The 20766-nt window shown below is 33.2% G+C and overlaps 1 protein-coding gene across 1 annotated transcript in view; it reads right to left on the bottom strand.

Moving 5' to 3' along the window:
• The window catches only part of KCTD3 (potassium channel tetramerization domain containing 3), a 71955-nt gene that overhangs the window by 26436 nt on the left and 24753 nt on the right, over window positions 1-20766 (bottom strand). Inside the window, exons 4-10 of the mRNA XM_003767692.4 lie at window positions 17087-17160; window positions 15613-15671; window positions 15219-15299; window positions 14454-14597; window positions 13829-13919; window positions 3914-4104; window positions 1456-1571 (exon numbers count right to left, since the gene is read on the bottom strand). Coding sequence (XP_003767740.2) covers window positions 1456-1571; window positions 3914-4104; window positions 13829-13919; window positions 14454-14597; window positions 15219-15299; window positions 15613-15671; window positions 17087-17160 — 756 coding nt within the window. The remainder of the gene's footprint in view (window positions 1-1455; window positions 1572-3913; window positions 4105-13828; window positions 13920-14453; window positions 14598-15218; window positions 15300-15612; window positions 15672-17086; window positions 17161-20766) is intronic.

Below are 20766 nucleotides of genomic sequence, written 5' to 3'. Positions count from 1 at the left end.
ACCACCAGAATTTAACCTACTAAATTAGGTTTGTTTTTAATCTAAGTATAAACTTGTAATATATGAATTTTGTGTATATTGCCTACTCAAAGTCAAATTTATAGCTTCAATCAATCAGGGAATATAGTGTTACTGTAACAGAAATTTCATAAAAGGGGGTTATTTAACCATGAACTTTAATAAATGGTTCATATATTTTAAGCAGTTCAATGAGGGTAACTCAGTTGGCAAAACAGAATAGTTTTATTTGTTTTTGTGAGACCTTTCTTATAGCATATGAAAAAAGCTGGGGAAACAGGGAAGAAAACAGTATTTTCCCAAAAGTTTATTCAGAAGTTTTCTAAATCTTTCATCAACATTTAAGCTTTATAAATACTGTTTTATCAAATAAAATGTACTAATGGACTTCTTACTTTGGACATGATTTGAGAAAGCATGTCTAAAGTGTCTCTTTGCTTCATGCTTTATTTGATGCAAATATGTCAGGTCAGTCTTTATTACTCATCTAAAGAACTACACTGCAGTGGCTGTCTTTCTTCTACTGTCTTCATGTTATCCACAAATAGGATTGTTGCTGAAGGGCCAAATCAGAACCTACTCAACCAGTGTTGTGACAGTCAGAAGAATCAGCCTTAGGTCATCTCTGCCTCTTGAGATTTGTAAAGCAGACTCTTAAATTCCATTACACACTATCTCTACATTCTGCCACAAAGATATTAATCTGGCTGGGTTACAAGATTGTTTCCTATATGAATGCCCAAATCTCCCTAAGATCTTGTCTGAAATGTGGGAATAGATCTGTCCTTGTTGTCAGACATATGTTCCTAAGTCATATATGTTCTAAAAAAACAAAAAAAACAAACAAAAAAAAAACTATCCGTTTACATAAATGTGTATTGCTAAAGTATAATTATCATTCTCCCTAAGGAAGCTGGTGTAGAGTTTTCAGGTCCTCAGATAGTAAGAGAAACTTTGTTTCCAATTTTGAAAAATGCTAGTAAATAAGATATTTTTGAAAAGTTCCTGTAGAACCTATTTTTCTTTTATTGTCTTATAATATGCCAGAACAATTTTTTTCATGTTTAGATAGAGTTAAGATGTTTCCAGTTGCTATCAAAATAGAAACCACTCATTTGCCTTATATTTAACAATAATTAGACTGTATTTTCTACAAAGACTAAACAAATCAGAAATCTAAGTTACAGATTCAAAGCTGGAAGGGATCGTAGAAACCAAGTGGTCCAAGTCTCTCATTTTATAGATGAGAAGTCTGAAGCCCAGTAGTGTTATACAACTTCCCCAAGATCACAAGTACACTTGATCTGGTTCTCTGGCTATTCTTATTTTTTTCATTGTATCATACTGCCTCTACAATGGGACCATTGTCTGTAAATCTGTCATGTTCTTAGGCCCTCTTTGACTTTTGTGATATTCTTTACACTGATTTAGACTAACCTGCCAATGTTGAGTAACAGCATTCCACACTCCCACTTTCCCTGTATGACTTGTGGCTACCAACTGGTTACCAATGAAGAAGAGAGCATCTACAGGAACTCCAAGACTGAATACTCCTAAAAAGAGGAGAAAAAAAATCTCAGGAAAACTGGTTCCAATTAAATGCTGGTAGATAAATGTTTTAATAGTAAAAAGAAAAACATTCGCTTCACTTTTATAAGACTTTACTTCTAGTAATTGTAATGAGTATCTCAGATTCAAAGCTATTCTGCTTTTGTTTTTTATACCAATAAAAATGTGTTGTTTTTTTTTTTAAATGGATGCTTAGTTCAACCCCAATACAGAGAACTCAAATATAAATATCACTATGCCCAAGTTCTATTCTTGACTCTGCCTCAAATTAAATGTGTCCATAGTCAAGTCTTTTCATCTCTCAAAGACTCAGTTTTCTCATTTATAAAAATGAGGGAACTCAAGATGTTAACATTTAATATTCTATAATTTTAAGCTTAGATATTGAAAGGTGTTAGTATTAGATATCTAATTGTCACTTATGTGGACAATTTTTTCAATTATCTCATGCCCTAGTCCAGTATACATCAGATAACAAAGACCACTGTCTCTTATTTTTTATTTCTTAGATGATGTTGAATATACAATGTATTCTTTAAAAATTCTTGTGTGGAAAAACGCCTATATTCATATTTACATATACTTTTCTACGAGTAGATTTATGCAAGTAGAACACAAAGAGTTAATAATAATAATAATAATAATAATGATAATGATAACGATAGCTAACATTTATGTAGCACTTACCATGGAGTGGGGCACTTTGCTAGGGCCCTCACAATTATTATTTTAATTGATCTTGACAACAAGCAGTGAGGTTGTAGAGGAAGTTAAGTGCTATCATCATTTTCATTTTACAGATGGGGAAACTGTGGCGAAGAGAGTTTAGATGACTACCCCAGGATTACACATCTAGAGTCTGAAGCTGAATTTGAACTCAGGTCTTCCTGATTCCAGGCCTGATGTACTGAGCCACTTAACTACCCCTAAAAATATATTATATCCTGAAAATTCTAAGCAATACTAAAAATAGCCATTTTAGAAGGATAACAATTTATACTGAATACAAAGAAACAAAATGTCAACAAATAGTAATGTTTCATAACTTATAAAAACACCCAACAAAGACAAACAAACCTTGTAAAGGCAGATACCCCAACAGTCATTAAGAAATAAATTTTCATATTAAAGACAAGAAATACCATTCTAGCCTTGTAATCAGTAACATGGTTTTGTTTGGCTTTGGTTTTGGTTTTTAAAACTAGTGCTTTAATTATGATGGCAAACCATTTTTCAGGGCATGTGAAGTTGAACATACTCAGCAACACAGGATATATGAAAGGAGGCAATAATAAAAACCAAGAAACAACTAGAATTGATTACTCTAGAGAAGGATGAGGTTCTGGGAAATCAAGGAAGACAGTCTGAACGGTCTCACGGAATTTAAAGTGTCACTCCTTCTTAGGCTCAACGATCTTGATGGCCATCCACAGGGAAGACAACGGTATAAGTAATGACAGGTTCCTGTCTTAAGGGGCCCTCTCAGTAAAATACTGCTTATAGCAGCAATCCAACTGCAGTGTCTTATATAAGTAATATTGAAGGGAGTTCAGCCTCTGGGATAGCTCTATCATGGATATGCCAACCTTTGCAATTTTCTCTAGATGGTGTTGTCAGGTTCTGAAGAGTATTTGTAACAACAAATGGTTTCTTTTACAGGGTATGAACAAATTACTACTGGACTATCCCACAGCAGAGCTACCATGTCAGTCTTTGCAAACAAAGCAAGTCATAAAATCTCCTTCATGTGTTATGAGCAGACAACCTTTATTTAGTGAATGATCACATTTTGTAAATACAAGATTTACTTTTCAAAGTACAAAAAAATTTTCAATTATCAAAATTACTTAGGTTTCTTTAAAAATTAATATCTATAGTGCTATCATGACAAAATTTTCCAGAATATGAATGGTCTCTCTCATTATTTATCATAGTAGAGATATTGGTTGAATCTTTTTGTTTAAAAAGTAATTATATAATTACTAATTCCTTTGTATATGTTTTATGAAAACTGAGATAAGCAAATATCATGATATTCCCACAGAATCTTCTTTACTAAAAACACCTCTTCTAAAGAAAGTTTCCCAAAGATGCTATGTATTTAGTATACAGCAAGCTCTGTTTAATTTAAGTTTTAAAATACCTATTCATCAAAAGCATCAGCTTGCTTGGGGATTGAGCATTTCACTAATTATCCTTACTGAATACAGTCATCACCCTTTATTTATCCATATTTGCAAGAGGCTGACCAAAAAGTCATAAATAATCTATGGGGAACTGCTATTTGAAACCCGGGGAGTAGAAAAAATGAAAATGTTTTTCCCACCTATTTCGCTACCACTGCCTCCATCTTGAATGCTCCACAGAATAATACTACTATCTGAAGCAACAGCCACCATCTTATCTTTGTCTCCATGTGGACCTCCAACCACTTTTGCATTCAAAGCCACTCGTTCAATAGTCCAATCCAAATAGGGACTAGTAAAAACTTGCTGCCATCCAGAAGATTCTTTAATTCTGTGGGGAAAAAAAAGAACCAACACAAACTTGGACTTAGGTTCCATTTTATAAACAAGGCTGTTATAATTTTAACACTTTACAATCTCATTCAATTACCTTTCTGTCCAACTAGAACTTAATTGTATGAATATAATTAACACAAAACTTAGATTATAACCTATATTAGGTGCTCTAGATTTATTATGAAATTTTTTTTAAAAAAGATAAAGCTCTTAATTCTTTGACATATATTATCTAAAATATTAAATACAAAATAAAAATAAAATTCTATTTACAATCATTGCCTCCTCAGACAAAAAAAAAAACATAAAATATTATGATTAGACTTAAACTTACAAAAACCAGAATTTAGAAAAGTGTTAACTGAATCTTACAACTGACCCTATTCTGCCCTCATATTAAAAATATTATGATCTTCTATTAATCAGTTTCTAAAAAAGAAAAGATCTAGTGTAACATGGAAGTTATAATATCTACGCACAATATATTAAAGATGAAATTTCTGTTTAAAATCCTGGTTTATGAATATTTAAACCAATCCCTTATAGAATCTATTCACTTTAATACCAGAAGCTTTATCAGAGTTTAATTTATAATTAAAGATGTAAATACCTACATTTAATTGGCATAAAATACATAACTATAACCTTTTTACAATGCTTTTTCTTCACTATTTTAATTTACAAATTCTCACAGGATATGAACTCTGCTTAAATTTTTAGTACAATCTTACACATTTGGTCCCTAATAATGTATAACAATTGAGAGGAGAGCTGGGTTGAACTTTATTTTTTTTTAAACTTTTAAAATTTTATTTTTATTAGTTTTTTATTTACAAAACATATACGTGGTAATTTTTCAACACTGACCCTTGCAAAACCTTGTGTTCAAAATGAGGGGAATCAAGCTAATTCCAATAGATTTTAGAGAGAGCCATCTACATCCAGGGAGAGGACTATGGGGACTGAATGTGGAACACAATATAGTATTTTTACTTTTGGTTCTCTGTGATGACCGTGCCATTTTAAAATCAGCCGGAGTCAGGAATTCAGGTTAGGGGAAAATCGTCAATCTTTATTCTTAGCAGAGATGAAGAAAGATCGGAGGTAAAAGGGAATTGGCAATAGCAATGTCAGCAGCTGAGTCAAGAAGCTAGCCAGACAAGAAGCCGCGAGACCAGCAGCCACCAGAACCGAACCCCGCCAGCAATTTCTCCCAGCCTCTCTTCCTGCCCCTGTGCCTCCACCCACCAAAATTGTCATTTCCTATACAACACATCAGGACTTGCACAGAGAGTGGGCGGGGGCCATTCTTTCTCCAAGCATATATATTAATAGAGTATAGTCCAATTACTATTTAGCCTAGTCCAATTACTATTTAGCCTCACGTGCTTGGGACCTCAGTGCATCAACTCAAGCCTCAGCCCATTACAGTTCTTTATTTTTTCTTTCTTATTTTTTTTCCTTTTTCTCATCTATTTTTAATAGGTATACATATTTAAACAATTATCTTGCTGCACAAGAAAAATCAGATCAAGAAGGAAAAAAACTGAGAAAAGAAAAGAAAATGCAAGCAAACAACAACAAAAAGAGTAAAAATGCTATGTTGTGGTGTGCACTCAGTTCCCACAGTCCTCTCTCTGGGTGTAGATGACTCTTCTCATCACAGGAATATTGGAACTGGCCTCAATCATCTCATTGTTGGAGGAAAGAACCACGCTCATCAGAATTGATTATCGTATAATCTTGTTGCTGTGTACAATGATCTCCTGGTTCTGCTCACTTCACTCGGCAACAGTTCATGTAAGTCTCTCCAGGGCTCTCTAAAATCATTCTGCTGAAAATTTCTTATAGAACAATAATATTCCATAGCATTCATATACCATAACTTATTCAGCCATTCTCCAATTGATGGGTATCCATTCAGTTTCCAATTTCTTGCCAACACAAAGAGGGCTGCCACAAACATTTTTTTTCCATGTGGGTCCCTTTCCCTCTTTTAAGATCTCTCTGGGATATAAGCCCAGTAGAAACACTGCTGGATCAAAGAGTATGCACAGTTTGATAACTTTTTGCACATAGTTCCAAATTGCTCTCCAAAATGGCTGGATCCGTTCACAATTCCACCAACAAAGTATTAGTGTCTCAGTTTTCCCATATCCCTTCCAATATTCCTTATTATCTTTTCCTGTCATCTTGGCCAATCTGAGAGGTGTATAGTGGTATCTCAGGGTTGTCTTAATTTGCATTTATTTCTCTGATCAACAGTGATTTAGGGCACCTTTTCATTTGACTAGAAATGGTTTCAATTTCTTCATCTGACAATTGTATGTTCATATCTTTTTGACCATTTATCAATTGGAGAATGGCTTGAATTCTTATAAATTTGAGTCAATTCTATATATATACTTTAGAAATGAGGCCTTTATCAAAACCTTAAATGTAAAAATGGTTTCTCAATTCATTACTTCCCTTCTAATCTTGTCTGCAATAGTTTTGTTGGTACAAAAACTTCATATAATCAAAATTATCTATTTAGTATTCAATGAGTTCCAGTTGAACTACCTTTGTAAGAACTAGAGGAAAAAGGAAAAAGGAAAATTTGCTAAAACAAATAATAAATGCAAAACTACAAAGAAATATTACACATGTTAAGGACTTCTACAAATATCTCACATATATAAACATATACATGTTATTTGCTAATTGTGTTAATTACTACAGATTGAATAATAATATTGAATAGGTGATGTTAACCTTAAGATGTTATAGATACATAAAAATAATAAAATTGCCATTTAAAATTCAATTTCTCAAAATTAGCAAAGTTTAACTTTACCAGAATCCTTACTTTTCCCAATGGACAGTATTAGAACCTGGAAAATATCATATCTTTGCATTGCAATCTATAGTTTCCAACTTATTTCATTAGATGGTTTTCCTGTGTTAGTAGAGAAGCTGATTCATAAATAAGTATTTGTTTTTTTAACTAGAAAAAGACCTGGGAAGTCATCTAATCCAAGTCCCTAACTTTAAGAAAGAAAACAACGATGCCCAAAGGAATCAAATGATTTGCTCCAAACACATGAAGAATTAGAGGAAGAGCTGGAAATGCTGTTTCTACTATACTAAACAAGGGACTGAAACAAGGAATGCCTAGATGAAGTTATTTTAAAGTATAATTAGGTGAGCATATCATCTGCCATGATGTTAGAGATATAAACATGAAAAAAAAAAAAGTGGGAGGATACATGCAGAGTGGATTTTTTAAAATTCAATTCTGTAATAATAAATTAACTGAGAAATGGATTTAAACACAAGCAACAAAACATAAACAAAAGTACATGTGTAAAATGTCAAAGGATATAATGAATAATATAAATATGATTTTTATGTATTATATCAAATAATTCATCTAGCAATACAATCAAACATAATCCTGAATGATACTGCCACATCGCACCTCCAAAATGGATATTTAATAAATTTGTGATAAAAGCCCAAAATTCAAATGCATCCAGGAGAAACTAAGGGAAACATTAAAGACCAATTAAAGGGATTCAAAATAGTCAAAGTGTTTACTTCTTATATGGGAAAACATTATCTATACTCAGCTATGTTAACATTATTTGAGTAATTTTAAAAAAGCATATATAGATAAAAGATCTGTGGTTGAGTTGAATATAATGGGATAATTCTAAAAAATAAAATTGGATAGGGAGAGGTATATGGAGCAATTATCTCATACAAACAAGATTTGAATAAAAAATTGTTCCTGCAGAAGCAAATGGAAGTAGAATTCTACTGGTTGTGCTGGAATCTTATTCTAACCAGAACTGGATTAAAGAGGGAAAAACATACATCTAGAAGGGTAAGAACATTTATTAATAATAATAATAATAGGAGGATGAGAGAATAGGATAAGGGAAAGACTTTTGGAGGGGTTCTTGAAGACTCATCAGGAAAGTGACATCTTTACTTGCAAGTGAATTGGATTTAAGTGAGGCAGAGTTGTGCAAAGTCACCAGCCTCACTCCCTCTTTGATACAGATTAAGACAACTGGAGATGGTCTTTTTAAGCTAAGGTCTTTCCCAGACCTCAGTCTGTCTGAGGCAACACCCAATCAGTGATTAAGGTTAGTTAAGAAATGAAGCTCCAAATAGCTTCTTTTACCTGGTCAAAAAAAAAAAAAAAATTAATCTGGGAGGAGACAACCCTCAGAGTTTCTAGCTCAAACAAAAAGAATTGCTATCTACGATTCTGAGAAGATGACAGAGTAGGCTGGTAAATTTCAAGCTCTACAGATTTCACCCACAAACAGAGCAAATTTGTGCCTCAGAGCAAAAATAAGATTGGTGAAAGATCAAGAAGACTGGAGGCAGAACAGAGGTCCACCAGGTACAACTCAAGAAGATCTGAAGAAAGATCCCAGTTTGGAAATTAACCTATATGAAGAACAAACACTTCCAGGCTAACTCTGCAAAAACAATAGGTGGGGAGTCCTGGGACTAGGTAGGTAAAATTTTAGCTGGAGCCTTAGCAGGACTACAGAAACTTTTACCCCCTGGATTGCTTGAGGAGTCAGGGTCTGAGTAGGGGCAGACTGAGGGAACCTCAACTGATTAGGAACTCCAGATCCAGCTGTGCTGCAGAGATGGGAATCTGGGGGACAAGGAACCAGCACACCCATAAGAGGGAGGAAGGGAGGGAGGGAAGAAGGAAAGGAAGAAAGAAGAAAGGGAGGAAAAAAGGAGGAAGGGAAGGAGTGAAGGGAGGAAGGAGGGAAAGAGGAAGTAAGGGAAGGAAGGAGGGAAAGAAGAAGAGAGGGAAGGAGAGAAGAAAAGAGCAAGGGAGGGAAGGAAGGAGGGAGGGAACCCCACCATAGAAACTTACTATGGGAACAGGGAAAACCAGGGTTCATCTTCAGACAAGGACACTGAAATAAAAAAAAGCTTCTACCCCAAAGAGTAACATGAAATAACTCCCTCCTCAGAGTTAATTTATAGAACTCAAAAAAGAATTTAAAAATCAAATCAGATACACTGAAGACAAAATACAAAAAATAATAAAAACTATCCAAGAAAAACAAGAAGATTAATTTTTTAAAAAGTTAACTAGAAAAGAAAAAACAGTCTCACAAAGATGAAAATAATTTTTTTGAAAATAATCATTGGGCAAAGGGAAGCCAGTGAAGTTATGAGAGCCCAAGAAATAACAAAATAGATTATAAAGAATGAAAAAATAGAACAGAAAGTGAAACATAAGGAAAACAACAGATCTGGAAAACAGATCAATCAGAAAAAATATAAGAATAATTAGACTGCCTGAAAGTTGTAACCAAAAAAAGAACCTTGACACAATAATGCAAGAAATAACCCAAGAAAATTGTCTTGGAGTGATAGAACATGTGGGGAAAGTAGAAATTGAAAAAAATCTACTGATCACCACTTCAATGAGATCCTTTCTGGAAAACACAAAGGAATATTATTGCCAAATTTCAAAACCCCCAGATCAAAGAGACTTATCAGCAACAATAAAAGAATGCAGTTCCTAGAATCATATTTACTGATATGATTCTAGGAACTGCATTCTTTTACTGTTGCTCTAAGTCCTTCCCAATTCTAATTGTAGCTCCAACATATCTAAATTGTTCTTTTCTTGTTTCTTGCAAAATTTTCTCTTTGATCTGGAGGTTCTGAAATTTGGCAATAGTTCTGAAAACCTACTCATAACAGGAATAGGTTAAGTAGGCAACACTACATACATATATACCATGAAGGGTATAGCACCTCTAAAATCTATAAAGAAATATGGGAGGGAAAGATGGGCAGATGGGGAAGCAAAGGATAAGGAACGAAAACAAGGGAGGGATCCATGAGTGGGGGGGAGGTTAAGTAATAGCAAGACAAGTTAAGGAGAAGAATCATCCTATAAGAACTTAATAGCATTCTTCTAATTAAATCAATACATGTTGATAATTGGTGACTTCAATGCAAAGATGTGTATGAGCACAACAGAGAAAAAATGTATTGGAAAATATGGTCCGGAAGGAATCAGAAAGGCCGACTTGTACATTAACCAAAAGCTTCATTTCAATACTTTTTTCAAGAAATGAAAAAGAGAAACTGAATATTATGAACACCAAAAAGCACCATAAAAATGAAAATTATTCTAGACTGAAAAGAAGCAACTTGTTACTGATGAATCAACTGTGTATTATAAATAACATGTCCATTTCCTTTTAGAAAAGAATAAGAAAAATGCTAAGACGAAATCAATGTAATTTTAATAAACAAGGAATTACTCATTACTTATACAGCGGTCATCACCATTCCACCTTGTCAGAATAAACATTAAAATTAGTAGAAAACTAGAATCAAAATGAGAAAAAGATGCAGTGTATAAAATACAGTAACATTAGTTTGACATGTTTAAAAATTTAACACTGAAGCTTAAATAAATCATCATTTAGAAATCATCACTTTAGAAAAGCTAAATACTACTTCTATCAGAAAATATCTGAATGTCTTTGTCAAGACAAAGAAAGATGGCAGCCTAGGGTAATTCCAGTAGAGACTATAAATTCATTTATATAAACCTTATGGGGAAAAAAAGGATAGTGGAAAAATATGGAGATCATTTCAAAAATTAGCAAAGAATAAAAAAGTTTCAAGAAAACTTGTGATAAATCAACTATATAAAGTAATTCTAAGGGGATTTAAGGATGAAATATGGAAGACTATAAATCATTGAAAAGATTTGCATATTTTAAAAAACAAACTCAAAAACAAAACAAAAATAGGAAAAAGACCTGGACTGGGCCAGGCATATACAAAATAAGTTTATGCTGGAGGCAGAACAATTATGAGAAGTTTGAGGGATTAATTTTCATCGTATCTAAAGAAGCAAACAATATCAAGCACATGAAAAAAACCTCAAACTTTATTATTAGCCCCTCCATAAAAGGGAACATCAGACATCAAAAACTCCTACTCTATATACCTACTTTCCCATCCACAAAAAAAAAAAAAAAATTATGAGAATAATCTACATTCATTTAGGCCATCAGAAAAGAATAAACAAGTGATAATGAACTCTAAGTTATGTCTGTGCCACAACTGGCTGAATTAAAAAAGACACACACACACACACACACACACACACATGATTCTACTGAGCTTGAATTTTTCTTACTATAAAAAATTTATTTTACCAAGCAGGACAAAGTATTCTCTTAAAGGCTCCTCTCCCACATATTTCCCATGCATATGTCAAAATTATACCAGATTTCTTGAAAGACACAACAGTAGATATGATTGTTTTAAAGAATTCTCTGAACAATAAACTGGGAGACATGCTTGCCAAAGATATTCATCATTTTTATGGGGAAGATATCCACCTAAGAGGCTAAGTTTTCTTAAAACGGCACTTATTCTCCATGCCAAATTCCTATGATTTGCAAATAACATTGTGTTGAGTGTGGCATAAGATTGCCCTAGTGATCCAAAGTATCTTCTTTCTATACTATCCTTCTCAATGATTTCATTGGTTTTCACAAGTTCAATATTATTTCAATGCAGAAGTCTTCTAGATCTATAAATCTTTTAGTCTTTGTCTTACTCTCAAGTTTTAGTACCAAATCACCAACTACCTGTGGAATATCTAAAATGTCCTATTTAGGTATCTCAGACTCAATATATTCAGAGAACTCTGCTCTTCTTTATTTTCCTAATTCCGTTAAGGGTACTGTCCTGCATCTGGATTCCAAGTCATCCTTAATTTCCTTCCCTAAGTCAAAAAATGAAATGAGTTGTTAAGTTTTGTCAATTCTGTGTTTAAAACAAGGCAAGTGGTACAGAAGGCAACTAAGTGGTATACTGAATAGATCCCTGAACTTAGAATCAGAAAGAATTAAGTTTAAATTCAACTCTAGACTATCTGATTCTGGGCAAGTCACTTAACCTGTTCGCATCTCAATTTTCTCATATGAAAAAATGATGATAATAACAGCATCCATTTCCCAGGGTTGTGAGGATCAAATGAGATAACGATTGTAAATCACTTAGCATAATGTCTGGCAATAAATGTGATGTAAATTTAAATTGTGGTTACCAAAAGATCTCTTTAACAGTCATCCTCTTTTCTGTATTCATGTAAGCAGCATGCCTGCTCAGTCTTTCTTCACCTCATGGAGTTAACAAGTTAATGATATACTCAGAATTGTGCTTTAGGAAAGTCACTTCCTGCTTTAAATCTGTGATCTTATGAACTTCCAAAGTGATATTCCTAAAGTGCATTACCATGTCACTCTCCTGCTCAAAAACCTCCAATGATTTCCTATTGTTTAGTATTTCGGAGTTTGTAGTACTCCTTGATTCTGTCACATAACTTTATCAAAAGAATGAATAGCATCCAAAGCTGTTCACCACCTGGTTCCCCCAACATTTCAAAGCATTATTGTATATTTCTACCCTTCTCATACCTTTCAATCTAAATAAACTTTTCTGTTTTTCCCCAGAAAAACATTCTATCTATAATTTCCAGACCTTTGCATAAATTGTCATCTCTTATGCTTAAAATGCATTCCTTCCTCATATCTGCCTCTCAGAATACCTAGTCTCCTTCAAAGCTCAGTTTGAAATCTTCCTAAGACTTTTCTTGAACACTTTAAACTGCTGGTGCTTAACCCTCCACAATCACCTTATCACCATTTTAATATACTGATATTTATTCCCTATTGTTTCCACATATAGAATATGAACTCCTTGAGAGTAAGTGCAGTTTTAGAGTAAGTCTGCATCCCCAACACCTAGCACAATGTTTGATACGTAGTAGGTGCTCAAAAAATGTGTCAATTGTCTATATAGTCTCCTAAACAAGAATTATAATCACTGAAAAGAGCCTGGTTTCATCATTTTCAAAGAAAAATCTAAGTAGATGAAGAATAAAAGACTGATATAATATCAGTTAGGCTTTGGAACTGACTAATAAAAAGATATATCTATGGAAAACTGCAAATTTTGTTCCATAATTCCAATCTTTTCCCTAAAATGAAAGTCATTTTTAACATCACTATTCTTCTGGTAAAGTTAAATGAAAGAATAGAACATTACAAACTCTGACATACTAAAGCTGAGGATGACTCAAATGAGAATGGTATAATAGAGCAAGCAAAATGTAATATAATACATTTTGCTTGCTCTCTTATACATTAATTAATACATTAATTGTAATACATTACAAAGATTTCCATAGAACTTGTGTGAAGGATATTAATAAAGAAATATGTGACTAAAAAATAAAGTGGATTGGATACATAACCATAATGAGGAGGAACACAGCCTGATTTCCCATTCATAGCTTCATCTCAAGAAAATTCATGGACAGCTATCAGCATGTTTGGTGGACTTTATGATTGTGGGGAGGGGATAAGACTGGAAGGAGGAACTAAGGTTGTGAATTGTGGGGTGGGAGATTGGAGGGAATGTATAATAATCATATTTAAGATGGAAAAGCATAAATGGGTTATCATCTATATCTACTGTAAAACTGAAGGACTACAAATAAATTAAATAATATCAGCAAAGAAAAAGAAAATTTATGCTCCAACTCTCAGAAAACACAAAAACAAACAGGCAAAGGGAATTTATTCCTCCACATGAAAATGTAAACAACCACATTTATTGAAGAAAAAAACACGTCACTGTATTTTATATCATACCTGTAACAAACAGCAAAATGGGCATATGCAGCTACAATCCAGTTGTGATGGCCAGCTACTATCAATACTTTTCGTGGATCCACAGGAAATCCTGTTAACCATAATAAAAGAAAATTAATATGCATTCTTTTATAAGAAGAAAACAAAAGGGAGGAGAAAGTAAAAAAAAAATATTCATTTTATTACAAGAAGAAAAGGGGAGAGGGAAAGACAAGGGGAAAACTCTAAGTGAAAAGAAGGGGAAAAAAAAAACAGAAAAAGACCAACAGAATTTAGTTCAGAGAGACATTTCACAGAGACAAAAAAGGAAAAGATTAAGAAAATAATACATTGCCCTTCAAGATAGCAATAATTTCTCAACAAAACTGCTTTAAAAATTCAAATAGTAGCCATTTCTCTTGATGAACATTTCAAAATGTATTTTATATTTAAGTATTTAAGTATTTTATATTTAAGTATTTAAGGTGTTAAAAAAAAAAAAAAAAAACAGGCCAAAAGAAGACACAAGAATAAAGTACTTTGTCAATCATAAATAAGAAAAGGCATTTTGTCTATCTGCAACAGTAGCTGTGGTCAAGATAAGCGTCCCCAACCTACTTCCCCACCATTGGAAATTATTGCTCACCCAATCTAACTGCCTCTTCTCCAGTTCTAGCGAGAATGGGCTGGGTCCCATTTACCCGGGATGATTGAACTTCTGAAGAATTCTGTCCTATTCTAGAATCAGCAGAAGATCCAGGAGTATTATTTATTTTTCTACTAGGAATACCTATTTGAAAAAAAAAAAAAAAGGAAAAGAAAATAGGTAACTGTGAATATTATTCAGTGAATAAAGTTATTCAGAATAAAAGATTTCTTACACTAAGAAAAATATCTTCAATTTAATAAAATATGAATTTTATTCTAGGAAACATAAATCTTAATATCTACTTTGTTAGTCACAAATAATTTCATTACTATCCAAAGTAATTAAAGATAAAATACCATCAAAATCAAAGGATAGGAAAATGACTAAAGCAGCTAGTAATCAAAATACAGTAAATGGAAATAGATTTTGTTAAAAATTAATAAAAAATCCCAAGGAACCAGTTAAACATTGTTCAAATGTTACAAATATTGTTAGCTCAAATGAACAACTCAAGTCAAGACCAGTTCAAAGCTAGCTCTATTGTAAAATTAATCATTCTTCACATTATTATTCTAAGATCCAAATGGGAGCAGAACTGTATAGTTCCTAAGAGGCCTTGGAATCTCAGATTTGGATTCTAATTCTGGCTCTGCCATTATGTGAGTAACCTTAAACTAGCTACCCATTTTCTATGTAAAAAGAGAATCTCAAGAGTTATTTTATGTTTATATATCTTTACTGGCAAAGTTTAAGGAACAATACCTGGTGGAGGCAAGTAGCCGTGAAAAAGGACACTACCACATGATGAACGCTCCAGTTCTTCACATAAGAGAAGTCTTCTTACTAGAAGTATTATAAGCAAACTGTCAAGAATAAGTAAAAGCAAAAAAAAAAAAAAAAAAAAAAGAAAAAGAAAAACAGTACTTCATTTTTATTTTGTAGTCAGCAAAAGGGTAAGGAAAAAGAGAGAATAACTGGGTGTAGTGAATACAGCAGCACCAAAATTTTCTTACTACTTTGAAAAAAATTAAAAAAAAAAAAAAACATTAATTTTTGCAATGAAAGTTAAGGTTTAAACAACATGACATACAAAAAAAAAAAAACAAAACTATGGATCAAATTACAACCACATAGTTTATTTAATGGGAGAACATACCTAATGGAGTAATTCCATAAAATTCAGCTTCATGTCTGAGAACATTAATACTCACTCCCCTACAAAGAAATAATAAAAATAAAGTATCAACACTTGGCTTTCCACTTTAGAGGAAAAAAAGAAAATGATTTTTTTTTTTATGTACACATATCCATACAGTTATTTTGCTGCACTTTGAAATAATGTACAATTAAACCTGTGAAGGAAGTCAAAAATGCAAACAGACAAAAACAGAAGGATTGGAAATGTTATGTAGTGGTTCACACTCATTCCCAGAGTTCTTTTGCTGGGTATAGCTGGTTCTATTCATTATTGAACAAATAGAACTGATTTGGTTCATCTCATTGTTGAAGAGGGCCACATCCATCAGCATTGATAATCATATAGTATTGCTGTTGAAGTATATAATGATCTCCTGGTCCTGCTCAAGAAAAATGATTTTCATAAGGATTCCTGATCCAAAAGATATCAGGAAAGCTATCATTTCTCAAACTATATGTAAAAGACCTACTCTTAAAAAGAACCATTATAAAAGTCTCACATATGTAGATGAATTGAATAATTAAATCAAAGTGCAAGGACGTCCATGGGAGCAAGTGAATAATTACAGAGCGTATAAGAGTTTGAATGTATCTAGTACCAGCAGGGCAGTAGTCAGTCTTTTCTAATAGACCTAGAACTGAGTTTCAGAATAAAAGAAATATAAGTATTTGAGGACAGAGACCAAGATCTTTGGATACAGGATATCTAAATAAGGAAAGACATTGCCAACTATGAAGTGAAAGACGAATTATGGAGTAATAACTGTATTTCTAATCTGCAATATTATGTAATTTAGCAAATTTTTGTTAAGTGTTTACAATGTTCAATGCACTGTAACCTCGCTCAATATGAACAATTTTGAAAATTTACACGAGTCCATGAAGAGGGTTGAATGAAACAGGATAGCAAGTCTCAGGAAATCAGAAAGCAGGCATAAACAAATTGATTAACCCTATCTTTCACAAGTAAATTGCAGGGTAGCCCAAACTGTAGTGGATTTAAAATAAACAGTGTCACTTTATCCTACTAATATAGAAAACATACAAACAAAAGTCAGAGTTCATCAAGTAGTACAAATGCAAATGAAAGACCAAGGCAGTTACTAAACATTCTAAATTATTTTGGAACAAAATACATTATGTACATTTTAGTTTTAAAGTATAAAATTACTTATCAAAAAGGATTAAAAGATTCCTTAGTGAACATTAATCTTGAGGAATAAAACAGATAACAAAAGTAGTAGAAGTAGTCAAATAATTCCTATGAAAAAAATTAGACATGCCAAAGTAATAACATCCAGTAGGAATCTATGGATAAAACAAAAAAATTGTGTAACTCAGAAAGGCCCTTCACTTTTTTTTCCCAAATACATACAAAAAATTTTAGATTCAAACAATAATGAAATTTAATGAAAAACAGATGTGCTTCTTACCGCAAATCAAGCTCTTTAGTTCGAAGAAAGTTTAAAATGGGTGCAAATGCTGCTGGATCTCTATCAATAAATATCTGTTGTAGGAAAAAAAAGCTTTATATCATTATTTGTTTTATGTACAATAGTATTATTATTTTATTAATACAAATTAGACTTCAAATTCTATTATGTCAAATACATAAAAAATGCTTCTATATATGGGCATTCTGGGTAATCAAATTGATGTTTGAGGGAGGGGAAGTTTACTCATTTGAAAATTAAGAATATAGAAGATATAAAGATATTCTCTAGAGGTACCTTCCCAGTCGAAAATTTCCCTAAATAATAATACATGAAAATTATTTGAGTCATGACTATGAAATATTCATACTTCATATAAAAATTAATACAAAATCTTAGATTTGGTTATATTGTTCAACATGAGCAAAAATTTACTGCATAATATCTGATAAGTTGTTCTTCCAGCTCCACTAAGAGAGAATCCAGTACCCTCTCAAGTTTGCGAATTCCATTTTGAGGGAACCTAATTATTAAAAAGATTTTCCTTAAATACACATGCTCCTAGATGACTATTCACATCCACTGACAAGTAGGTTCTCCGGAAGCTGGCTACTATTTCTTCTCAGGGACTTAGTGATAGCCCAGAAAAAGGGGGTAAGGAGGGAAGGACTGGAGTTATACAGTATTTCAAGTTAAGATACCTGTCTGAACGGAAGATAAACCACCTAGCATCCACATATCTAGCAAAAACCCTTTAGTTCAAACAATAAGCTAAAAATCCAAATAACTTTTAACCACTCCAGAGATACACAAAAAGTAAACCACCAGTTTTCTGAAGACAATAGAAAAGAAGTCACAAAGTCAGCATCTGCCAAGATTACCAAACCCACTCACAACTAAACCAAAACATGGAAGAAGCATGTGTAGCCTGCAAAGATCTTTGTCCAGAGGCAACAAAGCTAGAGTAATTCTCAGAAAACCCAAGGGTCTTCTCCCACATTTTTTTTTTTTTTACTAAGTAGTAAAAGAGGCCATTTTCTTCCCATTTCTTACCTAGTCTTAAATCACTGAGACCTAGCTTGGCTTAAAAGATCAACATCTCCCACTACATCAAAGGCCATCTCTAGTCATCCTGATTTATATCTGGCTACTGGGCCCCGATGGCTATAGAGGAGAAAGTTGAGGCAGATGTCTTTGCACAGCCCTCCCTCATTTAAATCCAGTTCACTTGCACATCATGGCATCACCTCACTGATGTTATGATTTTCAAGAATGAAACATAAACGATGCCCGTTGCTTGAGAAATGGCTGAATACAAGTTATGGTGTATGTATGTATATATATTATTGATATAATTATTAAAACATTAATATATCTATATTACCGGTATGTAAAAAATGATCAGTAGAATGATTTCTGAAAGGCCTGGAAAGACTTATACAAACTGATGCTCAGCGAAATGAGAACATTATACACAACAACAACAAGATTATATGATGATCAACTGTGATGGACTTGGCTCTTTTCAACAATAAGGTGAATCAGGCTAATTCCAATAGATGTGAGATGGAGAGAGCCCTCTGCATCCAAGGAGAGGACTATGGAGACTGAATGCGGAACATGACATAGTATTTTCTTTCTTTCTTCCTTTCTTTCTTATTTTTTTTTAAATTATAGCTTTTTAGTTACAAGTTATATACATGGGTAATTTTACAGCATTGAAAATTGCCAAGCCTTTTGTTCCAATTTTTCCCCTCCTTTCCCCCATCGCCTCCCCCAGATGGCAGGTTGATCAATATATGTTAAATATGTTAAAGTATAAATTAAATACTATATATATATATATATATATATATATATATATATACACATGTCCAAACAGTTATTTTGCTGTACAAAAGAATCGGGCTTTGAAATAGTGTACCATTAGCTTGTGAAGGAAATCAAAAATGCAGGCGGACAAAAATAGAGGGATTGGGAATTCTATGTAATGGTTCATAGTTATCTCCCAGAGTTCTTTCGCTGGGTATAGCTGGTTCAATTCATTACTGCTCTATTGGAGCTGATTTGGTTCATCTCATTGTTGGAGATTGCCACTTCCATCAGAATTGATCATCATATAGTATTGTTGTTGAAGTATATACTGATCTCCTGGTCCTACTCATTTCACTCAGCATCAGTTCATGTAAGTCTCTCCAGGTCTTTCTGAAATCATCCTGCTGGTTATTTCTTATCGAACAATAATATTCCATAATATTCATATACCACAATTTATTCAGTCATTCTCTAATTGATTGGGCATCCATTCAGTTTCCAGTTTCTGGCCACTACAAAGAGACCTGCCACAAATATTCTTGCACATACAGGTCCCTTTCCCTTCCTTAAGATTTCTTTGGGACATAAACCCAGTAGAAACACTGCTGGGTCAAAGGGTATGCACAATTTGATAACTTTTTGAGCATACTTCCAAATTGCTCTCTAGAATGGTTGGATGTATTCACAATTCCACCAACAATGTATTAGTGTTCCTTTTTTCCCACATCCCCTCCAACATTCCGCATTATCTTGCCCTGTCATTCCAGCCAATCTGACAGGTGTGTAGTGGTATCTCAGAGGATGACATAATATTTTCACTTTTGGTTCCTTGCTTGCTGATTTTTATCTTTCGTATTTTTTCCCCTTTCTTATCTGATTTTTCTTTTTTCTTTTTTTAAATAGGCATATATATTTACACAATTATCTTGTTGCACAAGAAATATCAGATTAAAAAGTAAAAAAAAAAAAAATTCAAACAAACTAAAACAAAAATAGTAACAATGCTATGTTGTAAGCCACCCTCATTTCCCACAGTGCTCTTTCTCATCAATACAAGATCATTGGAACAAGCCTGAATCTCCTCATTGTTGGAAAGACCCATGTCCATCAATTGATCCTCATAGAATCTTGTTGCCGTGTACAATGATCTCCTGGTTCTGGTCATTTCACTTAGCAAAAGTTCATGTAAGTCTCTTCAGGCCTCTCTGAAACCATCCTGATGATCATTTCTTATAGAACAATAATATTCCATAACATTCACATACCACAACTTATTTAGCCATTCTCCAAATGATGGGCATCCACTCAAGTTTCCAATTTCTTGCCATTACAAAAACAACTGCCACAAACATTTTTGCCCCTGTGGGTCCCTTTCCCTCCTGCAAGATCTCTTTGATATAGACCCAGTAGAGGCACTGCTGGATCAAATAGTATGCAGTTTGATAATACTTTGGGCATAGTTCCAAATTGCTCTGCAGAATGGTTGGGACCCGTCACAATTCCTTCAACAATGTATTAGTGTCCCAGTTTTCCCACATCCCCTCCAACAATCGTCATTACATTTTCTTGTCATCTTACCAATCTGAGAGGTGTGTAATGGTATCTCAGAGTTGTCTTAAATTGCATTTCTCTGATCAATAGTGATTTAGTGCATCTTTTCATATGACTAGAAACGGTTTCAATTTCTTCATTTGAAAATTCCTTTCTTTTCCACAGATTTGAGAGGTAAACTATCCTATGTTCTTCTAATTTGCTTATATTATCACTCTTTATGTCTAAATCATGAACCTATTTCGACCTTATATTGGTATATGGTGTTAGATGTGGGTCACTGCCTAGTTTCTGCCATACTAGTTTCCAATTTT

Source organism: Sarcophilus harrisii, chromosome 4, assembly GCF_902635505.1.
Source record: "Sarcophilus harrisii chromosome 4, mSarHar1.11, whole genome shotgun sequence".
NCBI lineage: Eukaryota > Metazoa > Chordata > Mammalia > Dasyuromorphia > Dasyuridae > Sarcophilus > Sarcophilus harrisii.
Note: the sequence above shows the minus strand (reverse complement) of the source record. Positions and strands in the feature narration are given on the sequence as shown.